This window comes from Camelus bactrianus, chromosome 20 (assembly GCF_048773025.1).
Source record: "Camelus bactrianus isolate YW-2024 breed Bactrian camel chromosome 20, ASM4877302v1, whole genome shotgun sequence".
Lineage (NCBI taxonomy): Eukaryota > Metazoa > Chordata > Mammalia > Artiodactyla > Camelidae > Camelus > Camelus bactrianus.
In genome coordinates this window covers 27,429,136-27,446,776 of record NC_133558.1, presented here as the reverse complement: position 1 = coordinate 27,446,776, position 17,641 = coordinate 27,429,136, and the positions used below count along the sequence as shown (strand labels likewise).

Here is a 17,641-nt window from a genome sequence, read left to right as displayed (position 1 = left end):
GAGAGAAATGGATGCTCCCTGTGGCCACGGGAGCTGCCTGGCACCCCTGCTCAGAGGTCAAAGTCACAAAGGCATGTGCCCTGAGGCCCAACAATCCCACCTTCAGGAATATTCCATAGATACAGCTTGTTGGTACAAAAGGACTTGCTCATGCAATCTTGCTTATAACAGAGAAATTAATGGAAGGGATTAAGCAGGAGCCAGGCAGCGGGAGCGTGGCTCACCCTTCAGGGAGGCTCCAGGCTGCTCTTCGGCGTGCTGATTGGGAAGATGCCCAAGACACGAATGGTCAAGTGATAAACATGGTGCAAGGTGCATTCTGACGTTTTTGTAAAAAAAAGAAAAAGAAAATGACACGTATAAATGCTTATATATGCACGGATTTAGACTTTTGAAAACTTTGTACTGTGGGCATGCAATAACTAAGCAAAAGAAAAAAAAAACTGAGATAAATAAATGAATGTTGAGGGGCCAAGGAAGTGGGGCTTCTCTCCTAGTTTTGATTTTGACTTTGTGATTCTGGGGAGGTCACTTCCCCTGTGTCCTGAGTTTCCTATGTGGTCCAAGAGGTCAGAAAAACTTGTGTTGGCAAAGTGAGGCCTGTGAATATGTGTATGAGTCGGAGGGGGCGACAGGGGAGTCCTTCTCACCACCTCTTGTCACCTCCTCCTGTCACCCTGCAACGCACTCCCAAGGCCGTGGGCTGCTCCATCCTGTGGCATTCCTTAAGAGAGTTCAGGTTTCCTCTGGCCCTTTTTCTGAGCTGCTCCTTCCTTCCAGAATCCCTCCAGGCCACTCCACCCTTTATTCCTAGAAGCAGAGCCCACCAACTTCCCAAGAGGTCCCCACTTTTCAGGGCCTTCTTCAACCATGTCCTCCCCTCAGGATAATCCAGGTCCAACCATGAGACATCCTCTCACTCACCCTGGACCCCTCCTGGCTTTCTCCAGGTCCAGGACGTGGTGGGGAGGGGCTCAGTGCAGACAGCCCTCCCCACCCTCAGCCTCCGTGCTCAGGTCTGCCCCTCCCCAGTGCACCAAGTGTGCTGGACACATGGCCTCTGAGGCTCCACCAGTCTTGAGAGTTTTCTTCTATCTCAGGCGCTCTGGCAATCAGGGGACAACTGAGGCTGGGCCACGTGACCCCAACTCAGGCTAAACTCTCCTCCCAGTACAGCCCAGGGTAGCCCCCTCCACAAGCACTGCTCTACCACCGATATAGGCGTCACCCTATGCCTTGGAGCCATCACGGCCTGGAGAAGCTGGAGTCAGCAGGAGATTAATTAATCAAAACCCGAACACATCTGTTGTTAATTAATTCAATGCCAAGGCTTAACTCTTCCCTTTCTGGGCTGCTCCATCCCTCTGGCAGGAAGAGGGAAGTAACAGTGGGAAGTGGGTACCCCTCTTCCTTCTTTCCCTTAGTGGGGAATATGAACAAGGGAGGGGGCCCCAGAGGCCAGGGAAGCTCCACTCATTTGGGGGCTTTGTAGGGGGTTGTGGGGAATGTTTGCTTTTGAGAGTCGTAGTCCATGGCCATCACTCATGAGTCCTAAGGAAATCTGAGATGGACAAACATCTTTATTTACAGCAACAAATAGAACAGACCCTCCCTCCATTCCCTCCCTCCCCCTTTCCAGTCTTTTCTATACTGGTTCCCCTCCCACCCACCCAGGCCCAAGTCCAGCCTTGCCCTCTCAGGTCACTGTTTGGGTGAGGCCCCCACAAGATCCCAGGAGAGGAGATGAGGGAGGGGCTTGGCTGAGGTTGGGTGGGGTGTCTCTTTTCACATTTTGCTGTCCTCTAAGCTGGGGGGGGCATGCAGGGGAGGCAGGCACAGGGCAGTGAGAGGTAGAAAAGCGCACAGCCCCGGCGTCCCAGCCCCCCCACGTCCCTGCCCGATCCCCCTACTTTCACAGTGTTCAGCAGCCCTGGCAGTTAATTCAGGAGCGGTCCCCCCACCCCCAGGTCCTAGGTGCTGTTGTCCTGGGAAACCAGTGAGGTGGACAGGCAGCCCCCTTCACCGGGCTGGGGTTCCAAGAGGGCGCTGGGTGGGTGGGAGAGGCCCAGGGGGAGGGGCAGGCCAGCCGTGTGCGACAGCCAGGGATGCTGCTGGAGCCCGCGGGTCAGGAGGAGAAGCAGAGCCCGCAGCACTCCATGCAGATCTCCAGGCAGTCTGCTGATTCGCAGCAGGCGTCCAGGATGCCGCAGTCCAGGTCACAGGGCAGGTCGCAGTCGGCGCACTCGCCAGAGCCGCAGCAGCAGCAGCAGAGGCATGAGTCCTCGGAGCTGCACGAACCGCATGTGGCGCAGTCCAGGACGATGTTGCACAGCGTCAGGAACTCGCAGAACAGGCAGGACAGGATGCAGTGCACGCAGCAGTCTGCGGGCGAGACGGCCAGGGGCCGGGGACCAGCCACAGTGGAGTCACTGAGTGCGGGAATTATGCTCATACAACACGTCCCACCCCGCTCCGTGAAAGGGGGAACCCACCTTCCAGGTGACAAGCCCGAGGCACAGAGAGTTAACGTGGAGCAAGGGTCTGAGCCCAGGTGGTCTGGATCCCAGTCCCGGTGTTAATGACCCTCAGGCATGTATTTAACGAACCCATAGAGTTCCAGGCACCATTGTTCTAAGTGTTGCATGTACATTCAACTCATTTAAACTTGCAATAACTCCTCAAGGTGGGGCTATATTAGCCTCTCTCCGTAGATGAAGAAACTGAGGCTCAAGAGAAGTCACTTCAAAATCTATCCAGAATCCTACTCCTGCTCATCTCTCCCTGTCGACAGTGTAGGCTGTGGCCACACTGGCTGCTCCTGGCCTCGTAGGCACTGCTCCCCTTCCCCCTATGCTCTAGTCACTCTGGCCCCTCCTTCCTTGCCCAGATATCTCCTCTTGGGGAACTTCCCTGAACTCCCTCTTTAATATTGCAAGCTGCCCGCCCCACCCAGCAGCCCCATCCCCTCACCCTGGCCTGCTCTGCCTCTCTTCCTAGGACTTACCACCCTCCAGCACTTACACAGCTCTCTCCATGTACTGAGGTGTAAGCACCACGAGGGTGGGCATCTGTGTCTGTTACAGTCCCTAGAATAGTGCCTGGCACATCACTGGTCCTGAGTAGATACACGGAAAGCCAGCTAACCCATGATCCTGCCGTGGGCACCGAGCTGGTAAGTGGTGGAGCAGGCTCCGCAGCCCGTGCTCTCAACAGCTCAGCATGCTGTCAGGATGCTGAGTTGGCACCCCTCCCCGGGACCAGGCCACGGGCAGTGTCCAGGGCCCCTGACCAGGTGGGCCCCTGGCACAAGGCTGCTGGTCCTGTGAGAATCTCACCCTGCCATGGAGGGTCTGACGCCCCCACCCACTTTCCTCTGTACAGGGAGTAGGGGCTTGTGCATCTGGAACCCCTGCCATCTGTCTGCAAACTGGATAAGGGAGTTCTTTCCAAATGCAAATCTGATGAGGTCACCACCTTGTTTAAAACCCTTCAAGGCTTCCTATTGTCCTCCAGATGAAGTCTAGATCCACTGTATAGTTTATAAGCCACTCCCACCGTTCCTGCCCCAGCTCCTGTCTGGTTGGAGTCTCACCTCCTGCCATTCCTCACCTTGACCTTCATAATCTAGCCACACTAGCCTGTTCTCATCTCTGTGCTAATGCCCCCTGACTAGATTCTCCTACTGGTCTTTTAAGACTTGCTCAGACACCTCTGGAGCCTTCTCAGACTCCCCGCCCAAGCTTTCTGGGCTGGTGTGGGTGTTACCCTGTGTCCACAGCATCCCCGTGTGTGGCACTGTCACTTACCATTCATCAAGGCACAGGGTGATTACCTGTTTGCCTCTCTCATTAGAGATTTACGAGGCCATGGACTGGGTACCCAGTACACAGCACAGTGCCTGGCTCACAGCAGATGCCCAGCACACTTTAAAAGCATGAATACCCCCTACATAAATAAGACTTGGGCAGAATCTGCTCCATGGGGTGGGAAGGTTATGTACGCGTTATGTGCAAATGGGCACACCGAATCCTGTTTGGAGAGGACCAGGCCAGGGTCCCCCAGCATGGACTGAAATTACTTAAAAGTTCCGGGGTGAAGGTCAAGTACCTCTGGGTTATAGGCAGCCGTCACCCACACTGAACTGACACCTGGTAGGACAGGGGAGCTGGCTGCCCAGGGGAGCTGGCTGTCCAGGGGAGCTGGCTGTCCAGGGTGGCCCTGCAGAGGTCCTCCATGTGGCGAGAACAATGGCTGATGTATCTGGGTGCCCTGACCTCCCACTAAACCTTGTGGCCCCCACCCAGCCCCCAATTAAGGAGCTGATGGAGCATCATTTTATTCTGCTCAGGGTTCTGCTCTTGCTAAACAGATGGCACAGTCTTCAAGGAAAATTCCTGTTTCCAGAAATGGGGTGACTTAAGCTGAATCAGCCCAGATGGCTCCAAGGATGAGAAGGGGCTGGCCTTGAGAACTCAGTTATCCCTCACTTTACCCGACAAGTGTCATCAGCAAGGTTCTCCAATTTAAGAGTCTTGCATCAGACTCCCTGGAGGGCTTGCTAAAACCCAGACTCCTGGGCCTCATCCAGAGGTTCAGATCTGGCGGATCCGTGTGGGGCTGAGATGCCGCACTTCTAACCTGGTAAAGATGCTGCTGGTCCGTGCATCAGACTTTGAGGAACCCAGCTTTGGAGGCTTCTCCCAGGGAGAGGCGGGAGGGGGTGCTCACCTTCCTGTGCCTGGAGAGGGATCTGGGAGGCAGCAGATTTGGTGCTGCCCTTGCTCTTCCTGCTGCCCTGGCTGCCGAGAGATGGGTGTGTCTGCAGCTTCCGGTGGGCCTTGGGGCCACCCAGGGCACCGTTTCCCGTCCTCCTGGTTCCGCCCAGCTCCGAGGGGTGTCCAGAGCCATTCGCCACTAGTGGGGTGCAGCTCAAGGGGTTCCCCTGAGGCTGGCCTAGAGGGATGATGAGAAAAGGCAATGGAGGAAGTGTGTGTGTGTGGTGGGGGGCGCACAGCCTCCTAGAGTTCTGCTCTAATCCTGTTCGCTTCGTTCCCAGAGCCACCACAGGTCACCTGGCTGATCTGTTTTCTCCAGATGGGGAAACCGAGGCCCAGAGAGCAGAACTGACTTGCCCAGAGGAACACCACGAAAGAGCAGCTGAGTCGAGCCTGGCTCCTGACCCCCCAGCCAGGCCTCATTCCAGAAAAGACAGAGCTGCAAGGCAAGGGGAGAGGCTCAGAGGCCTGCACCCCACCTTCCTACCCAGCGTGAACTCCACTCTCCTGCTCTTGGGGTCCTAGGATCTCGGCAAAAGTGGTGGTAGTCGGGGTGGAAGGACAGCAGGGAAGTAGTTAACCATCACCTTGGCCCCTGCTCAGCCCCCAGCTGTTTTTGCCCTTCGTACACTGGGTGATTTATTGGAAACATCTGTTTGGGGATGAATGCCCTGGCCCTGGAATCCAGGGGCTCCTCACAGCAGCCCCCCTGTCTCCTGTTCCTTCTGCCCCTAGCCCCTGCCTCCCATCTGGCCTCTGTGGGGTGGCGGCAGAGTTTGCTGAGGGGCCCTTGGGGTCTGGGCGAGAAGGGAGAGAAGAAAGGAAGAGGGAGGGCAGCAGGGAGGCCCCAAAGCTGGGAATTCTGGGTCCCCATCCCGGGCTGAGGGACCAAAATTTGGCTTTATCAGTGGGGTTCGGGGAAGCTGGACACAGAGATCCCCCCAAAACACCCAGTTCCTTCCCTCACCTCTTTCAGTCTGCCCACCTGGATGGCATGGTTCTGCTCTCAAGGGTTGAGGGCAGTGGTCTGTGTGTGTGTTGGGGGAGGAGACTGAGAGGGCATCGTGAGAGCTTGGGGACCCCTTGGTTGCTCAGGGCCCGTGACTCCTGGGTGGGACCCTCTGGCCCTGAGGACCTTCGGTAAACATGTAAACATGGGGCATGTCCACTTCTCAGGCACTGGGGTCTGGATCCCCAGCTCTCTCCAGACCAGGCCTCTGGGTTTAGACTGTGGCAGGAGGGGATGTCTGGGGGGCCCTGGAGGCTGAGGAGGGTGGAAGGGGGCTTCGGTGCTTCCCTTGACCGAGGGGCCTGGGCCTTCTAGCAATGGCAGCAGCACAGCACTGGGCACTCGCTGCACGCTGGCCACGGTTCTGAACACTTGCCAAGGGAATTATTCTCAGCATCTCCTAGGGCAGTATCCTCCTTTTACAGATGAGGGAATTGAGTCCCAGAGAAGTACAGTAACTTGTCCAAGGTCACACAGCTAAGGACCAGAGGTGGGATTAGCCTGGAGGCTAAGAGCTGGGGCTCTGAGGGCAGAGAGGCAAGGAGGCTGGCAGAGATTGGGAGACCAGGGACTGAGGAATAAGCGGCTACTATCACAACCATCACTACACTTACAACTAGCAGCTGACACGTTTTGAGCTGTAACGAGGTGCCAGACACAGTGCTGAGAACTGTATGTGTAGAAATTTCCTTAAACATAAAATAGAGCCACTATTACTAGTCCATTACACAAATGAAAAAGCTGAGGCTCAGCGGTTATAAAACTTGGCAAAGTTTCCACAGCTAGGCAGTGGAGCGGGGAGAGGATGGAGACTGGGAGAAAGGAGCTGAGGACAAGCTGGGGAGGCAGGGAGAGGATGGGAGACAGGACTCTGGGGAGGCTCCATGCTGGGAGCCTTTGGCCCAGAGCTGTGGCTGGTGCCTGCATCTGTGTAAACAGGGGTAAGGACATGGGAAGTGGCCAGGCCTGAATCATCCTGCCCCCACCTCCTGGCCCCATGGTGGGTGACTGGGCTGAGTCCTTGGCCAGCTTTGGTGCCCCCTGCCCTGTTGCCTAAACACGGGCACAGTGACCAGAGGGCGGGAGTGTGTGGTGAGCTGAGGGCCCCAGGAGATTCGTCCAGACACAGAGCTCGCCTGTGGCCACGGCCATGGGGGTGGCCGTGGGGGCTGAGTCACAGAGCAAACACTCAGGGTGCAGAGACACAGGAGTGTCTGTCCAACTCCATCCAGGCCCCCTCCTCTGTGGCCCCGGCGCTCACCTCTTTCTCTCAGTTCTGCTGGTGGGTGTGTCTGGAGGAGGCTGAGGGCAAAGTGCTTGCAGGATTTAGTAACCCTGACTTCCAGGGAGTCCAACTTAGCCCCAGATGCCCTGGCTGAAGGCGGCTCCCCACTTGGCCATGCCAGCTGAGCAGCAGGCATAGGAAAGGGCCCTGGGCCAGGAGACCTGTGCTCCCCAGTTTGTGTCCAGGGCAAGCGGGTCTTTTGCCTGTTTCCTCACCTGTAACACAGGCTTGGCAAGAGCCATCCCGTTGCCTGACGGCCGCTGGTTTGGAGAGCACGTGAGATCATTCAGGGAAAGAAAACTGGGAAGTGCCAATGTGTCCATAGATTCTGTGCATCTTACTAGTGATTAGAAAATAATTCTGGCAGCTTCATCCCCTGCTTCTGAGGGTGACGGTGGCAAACTTCCCCCCTCCAGGACCTCCTTGGAGACATTAAGCCAAACCTGGGAAGAGCTGAGTTTCCCTCCTTTCCACCCAGAGCAGCTGAGGGTGTCTCTCCTGCCAGTTTTCCCGTGACACCCTGACGGCTGGGGCGGCCTCGGGCTCCAGCTCCCTGTTCTGGGCCGACTCCCTTCTAGAGGTGAGGGGCACCTCCTCTATAAACCTCACACTCTCTTGTCCTGAACCGTATTGCCTGGAGCCTGTCCACGCTATTTTGAACTAATTTTATATGAATCATTTTGTGTGGCGGTCTTCTTCCTAGACAGCAAGGACAGCGGCAGCGTCACACACCTTTCCACTGCCCTCACGTCAAGGTCCCACGGGCACCCACGACATTTTGGCCAGCCCATCTGGATTGCATTCTCTAGTGCAACCCCTACATGTTGCCACCCCGATTCCCTGGTCCCCCAGGACTCACGTGTCACAGCTTCTGTGGGGACATCGAGGTCAGTGCTGTCCAGGCCCAGGGGGGCCCCAGAGCCATTGCCTTGGGGCATGTTGGGTGCCGCCTCCTCCAGGGAGCCCTCCTCTAGCGCTGCCTCCACAGGGTGAGCAGATCCTGTCACTACCTCCAGCCCAGGCAGGAGGGATGGGGTCTGGGCTAGGGAGAAAGCAGACAACCAAGGGACATTTTCCTGGTGCCCTCCTGTTTGCCTGGCCCCGGTCCCTTCCCATAGCCCAGAATGCCGTGAGCCCTCATTCTTGGTCACTGTACCAGTTACCCAGCCCTTACCATATCTGGCAATAGTGCCAGACTCCAAAATAGAAAGTTCTCAAACCACAGCCCATGAGTGAGCAAGGGCGTGTGTGCATGCATGTGTGTGCGCACACTGGCAGGGAGAGGGGCCAGAGATGTGCAGTGTAAAGGAAAGTGGGGGGAGGAGGCAGAAACACAGCTGAGGAGAGAACAGACAGACGGTCAGCGATGGAGAGACAGGGACAGGCGTCAAGAGTGACATGGAGAGAGAAAGAATCAAAGGGATAGTGAAAGGTAGAAGCAAAAAGAGTGCATCAGAATGCAGGAGACTGGGCGGAAGGAGAGAGCCCCAGAAACCCAGTGACAGACAGCCCGGGACAGGCGGGAGGCTCAGCACTTGAGTGAAAATCAGTGACAGAGAGAAAGATAAAGACGGGTCAGAGGCAGAGGCGATGGAGAGGAAGTGGGATACAGACAGAGCGAGAGGGAGACAGACAGAGAGAAACTGGGTCAGAGAGAGAGTCAGAGAAGCCTGGGGCGAGGCAGAGGGGCTATGGGCAGGAAGAGAGACAGGGAGATGGCCCAAGAGGGCTGGGAAGAGGCAGACGGCAGCCACATGTAATTACAGTGAGTAGCTTGGCCCCTCCGTGCAGGGTGGGCGGAAGGCAGAAATGGAGCCACCTTCAAACCCACAGTTCCTGAGGTGGTAAGACCAGGGCCGCCTGGGCCCAGGGGAAGAAAGTTCTGGGGGCTGGGGCTGGGAGGTGGGCAGGGAGGCAGAAAGGAAATCGGGTGCGGGAAGGCCTGAGGGTAGACAGGGTGGGTGATGCCTGGGGTCACGGGGCCAGGACCCAGGCTAAGCCATGACAGCCCCCAGGTTGTGCAGTTGGAAGGATCAGGGCCTCAGGAGGGTGCCCCTCCCCCATGCCATGTTGGGAGCAGGGGAGACAGAAATGAGAGACTCAGAGGCCAATGGGCTGGGGAGAGGAGAGCGACACAAGGAGATGGAGAAAAAGATGAAGAGAAAGGGTGATGAAACCCAAGAAGTAAGAAATTAGCACCCACCTGTACATACCACACACAGAGATGGAGACACACCCACAGGGACAGAGATGGAGAGACAAAGGCTAGTCTTGGGAATAGAAGAGGAACCAATCACAGTGCACAGAGGGCCTTACATAGGGTGCCCTTCTCTGGCTGGCTCCAAATGAGAGGGGCTGGGGGAGAAGGGGGAGGGAGGTCATTAGAGGGATCCGTTCAGGTTGGGCATGCAGGTCTGGGGGGTGGGAGCATCCTGAGGGGAGGGGACGATCCAGGGGCTCAGAGACCCGAGTGGTCCTTGTTTCAAAGACCCTGGCCTCGCATGGCCTCGCATGGCCCGGGGGCCCCACGTGGGTCACAGGGAGAACAACAGGCATGCTCACACCTGCCCAAGGAAACCACAGGCCCTGCCTGCAGCTGGGAGCTGGGGCTGGGAGGCAGGAGGGGCTGAGGCTCCTGCCACCCCTGGTGCCCACCAGCTCCATCCATTCCTTGGGCCTGTTGAGAGCCCCCCTTACCCCCTGGGTTATGAAAGGTCAAGTGGCTTTTCGAAGATCACAGGGCTAGGGTGAGGGGGAGCAGACCCCCAAGGGGGAGCCAGGCTGCCTGCTCCATGGCGCCTCTGTCAGCATGAAGAGGGAGGCTTACAGCTTGAGTCTGAATTCCCAGGGAAGGAGGGGGCTGCCCAGCTCCAGCCTCTGGCCCCAGAGTCCTCCTACCAGGGCCCCCGAAGCTGAAGCCAGAGTGCTGACCCTTCCAGGAGGTGTAAAGACAAAGGCCTGAGTGAGGAGCTGGAAGACCCAAGGCCTGGTTTTTACCAGATACCAGCTTGGGTGAGTTACCGGAACTTGGGTCACCTTGCATGGGAAGGGGGTTCACAATGCTTGTCCCTCAGGGTTTCAAAGAGTAAATGAAACACTCAGCAGTGCTGGCCTGCAGGGGCCATTCCCGCACCCCTCCACCCACCCATCCCCCTCCCTGCCCTCCCTCCTCTCCCTTCCTTCCTTCCTTCCTTTCCTCCTTCCTTCCTGTGCTGTTTGGTGTAACTGGCCACGACGCACCTCCCAATACGTCAAGCACTGGGTGGACCAAAATGAGAAAGACCAGGTCACTGCCTCAGGAGTTGGGGGTGGGGGGCAGTGACATGCACCGAGCAGCAAGAGTTACAGCAGAGGCATCTAAGAACTGCGGAAGCACAGAAGATGGGCACTTATCCCAGGGGTGTGTGTGTGTGTGTGTGTGTGTGTCTAGGAGGCTTCTTGGAGAAGACAATGCCCACACTGGGTCTTGAATAATCAGTCAGCCAAGAAGGAGGACAGGATATTTCGAGAACAGCCGCAGAAGCCAAGACCCCAGTGAGAACAGCAGCGGCGTGAACGGCGGGAAACCTAGAATGATAGCCGGGGCGTGGTGGGCCTTGGAGTCACTTCCCAGGCTTCCTCCTGAGGTCACCAGGGCACACAGAGGTGACACCGTCAGTTCTGTAGTGGAAAAGAGCCAGGATTTGGGATCTCTTGGCCCTCAGGGTTGGAGACAAAGGAAGGTGAGAAAGAGGGGTGAGGGAGACTGGTCCCCACCTCTGCCCTCCTTCCCTCCACGTCGCCACTTTCTGGGCAGTCTCTCCTAATAGTCACTACATGGCTGGTGACCTTGAATCTGGTGGGAACAGGAAATTACAGAGAGCACAGACTAAGTTCTGAGGAGGCCCCTCCTGCAGGAAACGTGCCATTCTGGGGTGAGCATCAGACCTTGGAAGGAAACCAGGGAGGAAAGAAAGTCTAGTCCAGTCATCTTGACCTGGAAACACAGAGGAACAGACCTTCTGGAGCCAAGAGGGCAGCAGAGGAGACCCAGCAGACGCTTGGAGAAGCAATATGGAGGGCTCAGAGACATGCAAGTAGACTGGGAAGGAACAAGAAGTGGCAGGAAGACCTGCCGCAAATGACATGCTGCCCAGGTGCCCCGAAGCCAAGATGCTGGACCAAGAAACAGCTCTCGCTGGGAGCACATGGAGCAGAAAAGCCAGACAAGAGGAAGAGCCCATGTGCTCAACATCAAGAGACCCAAAGAACCCAGTTTTCCTTCTTGTGACCAGAAGAACCCCCATCCAGCCACAGAGGGGAGGGCATCTCTGCGGAGAAACTCCCGGATGGCGGGGAGGCCAGCCAAGGCCAAGGGCCATTGTGTGGACAAGCAATTCAAGTTGTGCACGAAAGCATCTGTCCCGGGGGACGGGGGTGGGGCTGGAGTCCCTGGTTGGGGTCTTGCCCTCCCCGGAGGTGACATCTGCTCACCCAGCAGCACACCTGCTCCATCTGACCCGAGAGCCACCTTTTTCTAATGTGCATCATGCTGGTGGCATCTCTGAGCAGAAGGCCCAGTCCTGCACCTCTCTCAAGGGTCCCCATCTCCAAAGGGGAAACACAGAAAGGCAAGAGCCCCTCTGCCTCGACACATTTTCACCCCTACCACAGGAGAAGGTTCTGGTCAATGCTCTGAGTTCTGGAAAGATAGCTCCAGAAGAGGGTGGAAGAGTCACGTTTAAATCCATAAGCCTGAGAGGGAAGTAAGAGATTCAAACTTCAGCCGGATCCTGTGTGCTCCCTCTGCCTGCTGCTCCTGGACCGAGAAGGAGTTGGGGGAACCTCTTCTAGGTGGGACAGATTCACTCCAAGCCTAGAATGTGCCCTTAGGGCCCTGGGCCCTGAGCTCCATCCCTGGTCCCTCTAGCCCAGCTCTCTCCTCCTCCTTGGAGCTCAGGCCATCTCTGCAGAGAGACAGCCAGGATATGATCTGCTCAGAGAGTAGTGACTGGAATCCTGCATTCCAATCTCTCCTTGGCCTGGTATTCAAGGCTTCATTCTCCATTTTCAACCTAATCAATGGACAAGGATCCTGTGTTCCTGGCCAATCAACCTCTCCGTGGCCCCAGGATACCAATGGGCCTTCTGCCTGATCCAACTGAGTTTATATTGTTTCTATTGACCAGAAGGTCCTACCCTTCCCCTCTCCCCAAATCTAACTCCTCCTTCATGACCCAGCTGGACCTTCACCTCCAGGAAGCCTTCCCTGATCCTCAAGCCAACAGTGCCTCCTCTGAGTGGCCCACTTATAAAGAACTTAGTGCCCAGGGTTTCCTGTTGTAAATACTAACTAGGGAGTGAAGTCCAGATCCTCAACTAGACTGCAGGCCTCCCCAGCTCACTCCCTGGGGTGGGGTCAGGATCCACCTCTGCACACCCAGTGGGCACTCAGCAAATGTCTGCTGGTGAGGACTGGGTTCTGCAGTTTGAATCGCCCCCGATCAGCGGAAGGAGAGAGATTGAGAAGTCGGGGATTAGGGGTGGCACCTGGCACCAAGAAGGCAAAATTGTAGACTAGCTTGATACTCACATGTGACACATGGGTCACAGTCTCAGGCCACCAGGCTGAGGACTGGAGAGAGCCTGAGCTGACCAGTTAGGCTGGGTCCGGTCGATTTTATTTTAAGTCTGAAGGCTCCAATTCCCCAAGAAATTCAATTTAGAAAATTTAGAACCAAAAGCAGGAATTTGACGATCCAGCGCTGAACAGAAATCTGCTGTGCATTAGGAAGCCAGGCTACTGGGGCTCTTGGGAGTGGGTGGGGAGGAGGCCACTGGGGGAGCCAAGGGTGTGGGGGCTTGGCCACCTGCCCCAACCAGAGCTGTCCTGAGTCCCCTTGCACCCTGTCTGCATCTTGGGCGGCTGAGGGAGGGGCTGACTTGCTCCCTGGCTGTCCTGCCAGCAGGGCCCCTGGGGGGCAGCGCCATGGCCTTGCTGTTCTGTCAGTGCTCAGCAGGGCGCGTGGGGGATTCTGGTCTCAGCCTCAGGCGTCTGTGGGGTTTTGGCTGGGTCTCCTGCGGTTTGGGCTTCCTGGGCAGCAGGCTCATTCTCCCAAGGCAGCAGAGCCAGGCCTTCTCATGTTATGAAAGCCACATTGTCTGGCCCAGCCCAGGCTGGGAAGGGGGCTCAATGGGGCACTGGGGGGGCCTCAAGTTACAGCCTAGGGCTTAACCCTCCCAATGGCCCACCCTGGCCCTTGTCCCTGCCCCAGCACATTCAGCCCCTCCTTTCCCTGCTGGGGCTCAGAATGGGTCACACAAGGGAGAGAATCTTGGAAGGAGGTAGTGGAGGAGAGAGCAGAGAAAATGGATAAGCCGAGAAAGAAAGCACGGGAGAGTGGGAGGGTGGGAGAGAAGCAGGAGGCCAGGAGCGGGAGAGAAAAAGTTCCCAGACACAGCAGAGCCTTCCCCGGCCCATGCCCTAGCTCTTTCTCAGGCTGCAGGAGCCCAGTTCTTGGAGGAGTTTATTCCCCAGAAGTCCCTGCTCCAGGGCCCCCACAGAGAGGGGGAATCTGAGGGCTGGCGGGATGTACAGCAGACATATTAGCCTCATGTATGTGCTGGTCCCTGGCCAGACACCTCCCACTCGTCCTCACTCTGCTTTAGGAGACACCCGCCCCCATAGCCCTGGGTGTCCAGAGTGCCAGCGTCCACACCGGGTAGACTTGGGGGCTTGAGACTGGCCTCTCTGAACAGGCAGACCAGCCTCTATGGGCGGATGTGGATACTGAGGCCAGAAAGGGGAAGGAACTTGTCCAAGACCATGCAGGGAGTTAGTGTCAGAGGTCCAGGACCAGACCTCCATTATTCAGAGACTCAAAGAGGGGAGAAGCAGGTAATGGGGGTGGGCAAGAGGAAGGTAGGAGATTAGATTCACCTAGAGCTGGGATTAAAGGCATGAAATCTGGGCCTATACTCCCGCACACCACCCTCCTGCCCCTGAACAAATCCCACATGTACCTGACTTCTCCCAGACCCTATGTTCCGCTGTGGGCCTCAGCCTACATTTGGACCTGAGAGCCACAGTCCCAGGACTCTCCAATCCCTCCAGACGCCATCAGGGAGTCACCAACCCTCCCGGGGTTGGGAGGCTCCTGCAGGAATCCCAGGGAGGTTACAGACCCTGTGAGTTGGAGGGAGGGGCATTTCATCCGGGTCGTGGGCACTTGGTTGGAGTGAGTGCGTGAGAAAGAGTAAGAGAGGGAGTGTGTGTGTGTGTGTGTGTGTGTGTCTGTGTGTGTGTGTGTGTCTGTGTCTGTGTCTGTGTGCTTGCAGGGTAGGAGTGGCGGGGACTGGCCAGGCTCGGGTAGGGAGGAAGGCGAGCGAGACGAGATGGCAAAGAGGGGAGGGGCCGGGTCCTGCAGACGCTTGCAGCGGACAAAAGTTTTCGGGAAGCGCTAGGCTCTGGTTGGGTTGGGGGAAGGGAAGGAGAGAAAGATTCAGACACCCCCACCCCCACCTGAGGCCCCCATAAATATTTACACACTGGGCAGAAACGGTTGGGACACAAATCCCAGACGGACAGACAGACACTGCGGTGTGTGTGTGTCTGGTGTTGGGAGTAGGGGGAACTTGGGCCAACTTGGCATGGCCGCGGCCTCCGTTCGGGCCCTGCCCCCATTGCCCCAGCCCTCCACTCTCCTTGGATTCGGTCCCCATATCCAGACTCCTTGCCCTCACCTCCACCCAAGCTCCCCCGAACCATCTCCCCACGTCTCAGGGAGGAGGGGGGAGAATTACCACCCCACAACCCCAGCCGCCTACCCCGCTCCAGTCCAGCCTCGCTCTCCATCCCTGGTCCTACCTGGGTCCGGGGCTGCGCTGGGGGCTCCATGGGGCGCATCGCAGTGAGGGGGTCGCTGGCCACTCACCGGGGACATCGGCCCGGGACCTGCGGGAAACAGGGCTCAGCGGGCTGGGCGGACGGTCCCCGCGAGCGTGCGGGGGGAAAGGGGGCCGGGCAGGGGGCGATCCGGCAGCAGCCACGCGCCTCCCCGCCGCGCGCCTCCCTCTTTCCAGCTTGTTCCGGGCCTGACTTACTCTTGCAAGCTGAGCGCTTCTCTCTCGCCCTGCGGGGATCACCACGCGGGGCCTGCCATGCGTGCCGGCCACGGGCGCCCCAGCCCAGGAGCCACTAGGCTCCTCCGCGCTCGCCCCGCGCCCCTCCCCTCTCACTCGCTCCTTTCTCCCATTTCAGCGCCAGCACGCGCCGCTCGGCCCCTTCCTTCTGCCTTCTCTCCCTGCAGCCCCCTCGCTCCTCCCCTGCTCGCCTCTCCCCTCCCCTTTTCCCCGGCCCACCCTCTCCCCGCCCCCTCCTCGCCTTTCCAAGCGCCCCCCCACCACGTCCCTTCCCCCTCGCCGGGCTAGGCGCTGCCTGGGCCGGACACGTCTGTCTGTGGGGCGCCGCTGCCGAAGCCCCGACAGGAAGCCGGCTCCAAGCTTTTCCTCACCGTTCTCAGAGCTGGGCCCTAGTCTCCCCAAATCTCCGCCCCCCTCCCAGGCTCAGAGCCCCGGGGGGCTGCAGAGCGGGCCACGCGTTTCCCTTCGCCGGTCCTACACTCTACAGAAGTTTTCGTAAAAGCAAGAGAACGCGAGAGGGAAAGCACGGTGACCACAACCACCTCGAGCCAATTGCCTGGATACTTGTGCCCCCAAATCTCGTTGTCCCAAAAATGGGAGTGATCACGTTTCTCAGGCACCGTCTGCCCACCCCCTCGGTCTTCGCCTGGGGTCCTACGCTCTGGCACGGACCTGGCGCCAGAAGTTGTCTCTTCGGGAAATCCGGTTAGTGACTATCTAGCCTCCCGCGTCCTAGAGAAGCCCTGAGCATCCCTAATGCCCCGACCCCTACTAGCTGTGCGTGGGAATTTGGGTCAGAAACCTAACTTTGCAGGCAGAGAGGTTCTCTAGTTCAGCCCTTCTTTTGGCTCCAGACTGGAATCCTAGGCCTTCCAACTTGCGGGTGCGCCGGAAAGGGGAGAGAGGGAGCCCCTCCAGGCGGGGGCAGCTGGGCGACACATTTGGAATTGTGAGCTGGATCCCTTCTCAGGGCCGGGGGTAGGAAGGAGCCACGCACTGGGAACGGGGGGAATTCAAGGACCCTCAGCGTCGCCCAGGGACCGGGTCCTGGAGGACAGGGGAGGGCTTGGAGCCTTTGGCCCGCTGTGTCGGGGTGGGCGGGCCCGTGCGATGATCCTCAGGTGGGACTGCCCGCTGGGGTGACAGCCTGTCGGCTACGCTTGACCGAGGACGCCTCGGAGCCGAGTCTGGGCTCCCCACCACGAAGGCCCGTGAGCAATTAGAGAGGCGGAGGCGCCAGGCCAGTTCTCCCGGTTCGCCTTCCAGCCCGGGCTTGAAGCCGGAGCTGGGATGCCGGGGCCGAGCTAGGGACTCGAGGCCTCTCCTTAATGTCCCCCAGCCCCCGCAGTCACTACTCACAGCACTCGTAGGTCCTCGCGGCGCCGTCGTGGCCAGGACCGCCGTGGTCCCCAAGGCTCTCGTCACCCGAGGCCGAGTCCCCTCGAGAAGCCCACGTGGCTGCTGGCGGAAGAGGGGGCCCCGGGCCGGGAGGTGGGAGTCCCGCTCCCGGGGCCGGGCTGCCTGCTGCGGGGCCTGGCCTGGCGTCCCGGGAGCCAGCCCAGATCAGGCTAATTTCTGGAAGCTCCGGGGAGCGGGGCGGTCTCCCCCTTCCTGGTAAGGGCTGAGTCACTGGGACGCACCCGCCGGGCTTGGCGACAGCAGCATTCTCACCGGCTTACCTGGGCCTGCGGGCTTGGCCTCATCTGCGTCCAAGGGTGGAAGTGGGAGGACGTAAAGGGGGATGGACATTATCTCCAGGGCAGCCCCACGGTCTCTTTCTGTCTTCTCCTGCACGTGGGGCCTCCTCCCCAACCACAGATCCTAGCACCGCACCACTACCCACCCTGCTTCTCAGTCTCTATCCAGGGCCTCTAAACTCTGGATCAGCTCAGTCTCCTAGCCTTACAGTTCCAAGTCGCTTGCTTGGGATTAAAAATCCTCTGAATCTGACCCAGTACTAACTAATATGCCTGTTGGAAATGTAAAATATGCTTTAAATTTAATCCCAGATTCTGGTTATACAGGTGTGCTCAGTTTGTGAAAATTCAGCAAGCTGATCATTTAAAGTACAAGCACATTTTTAATGACTGACTATTACACTTGAATTAAAAGTTTAAAAAAAATCAACACATTGAAATTAACATTCCAGGACAGAGCACAGTAACAGTGTGATGGCCAGGTAGTGGGCCTTGGCATGGGACTCCAGTTCAGATTCCAACTGTGCCATCTACATGTTTCCTTCGGGAAGTCCCTTTACCTCTTTGAGCCCACAGAAGAGATGATCACTGGGGCCCTCAATGTAGAACCTAATAGTTTCACTGTTATCCAGGACCAGGACTAGTGAGGTAACACTTACCTAATGCCAAATTGAGGAAGGTGCCAAGAAAAAACATTTTAGTTCAATATTAAAAAATAAAAAATAAAAATAAACCAAATCAGCAAATTACAGCC

The 17,641-nt window shown here is 57.6% G+C and overlaps 1 protein-coding gene across 3 annotated transcripts; it reads right to left on the bottom strand.

The window, feature by feature from the left end:
• Positions 1–1,652: 1,652 nt before the first annotated feature.
• Positions 1,653–17,017, bottom strand: MDFI (MyoD family inhibitor). Of its 3 annotated transcripts, none has more exons than XM_010973717.3 (5): positions 16,550–17,017; positions 14,916–15,002; positions 7,929–8,111; positions 4,729–4,953; positions 1,653–2,382 (listed from the first exon to the last, which is right to left on the bottom strand). In XM_010973717.3, the coding sequence occupies exons 2-5, from the start codon at positions 14,989–14,991 to the stop codon at positions 2,126–2,128; spliced, it is 741 nt and encodes a 246-aa protein (XP_010972019.1). In that variant the 5' UTR covers positions 14,992–15,002; positions 16,550–17,017; the 3' UTR covers positions 1,653–2,125. The 3 variants fall into 3 exon arrangements, with proteins under 3 accessions (XP_010972019.1, XP_074204809.1, XP_074204810.1); XM_074348708.1 differs by lacking the exon at positions 16,550–17,017 and adding an exon at positions 15,733–16,497; XM_074348709.1 differs by lacking the exon at positions 16,550–17,017 and adding an exon at positions 15,152–15,219.
• Positions 17,018–17,641: the final 624 nt, after the last annotated feature.

What these genes read in the sequence shown, in the direction of transcription:
- MDFI (XM_010973717.3), bottom strand. Translation starts at nt 14,991, where the DNA reads ATGTCCCCGGTGAGTGGCCAGCGACCCCCTCACTGCGATGCGCCCCAT. An exon ending in CAGCGCAGCCCCGGACCCAG is followed by an intron (nt 8,112 to 14,915) that starts GTAGGACCAGGG and finishes CTTTCTCCCTAG; the next exon opens with CCCAGACCCCATCCCTCCTG. An exon ending in CCCCACAGAAGCTGTGACAC is followed by an intron (nt 4,954 to 7,928) that starts GTGAGTCCTGGG and finishes TCATCCCTCTAG; the next exon opens with GCCAGCCTCAGGGGAACCCC.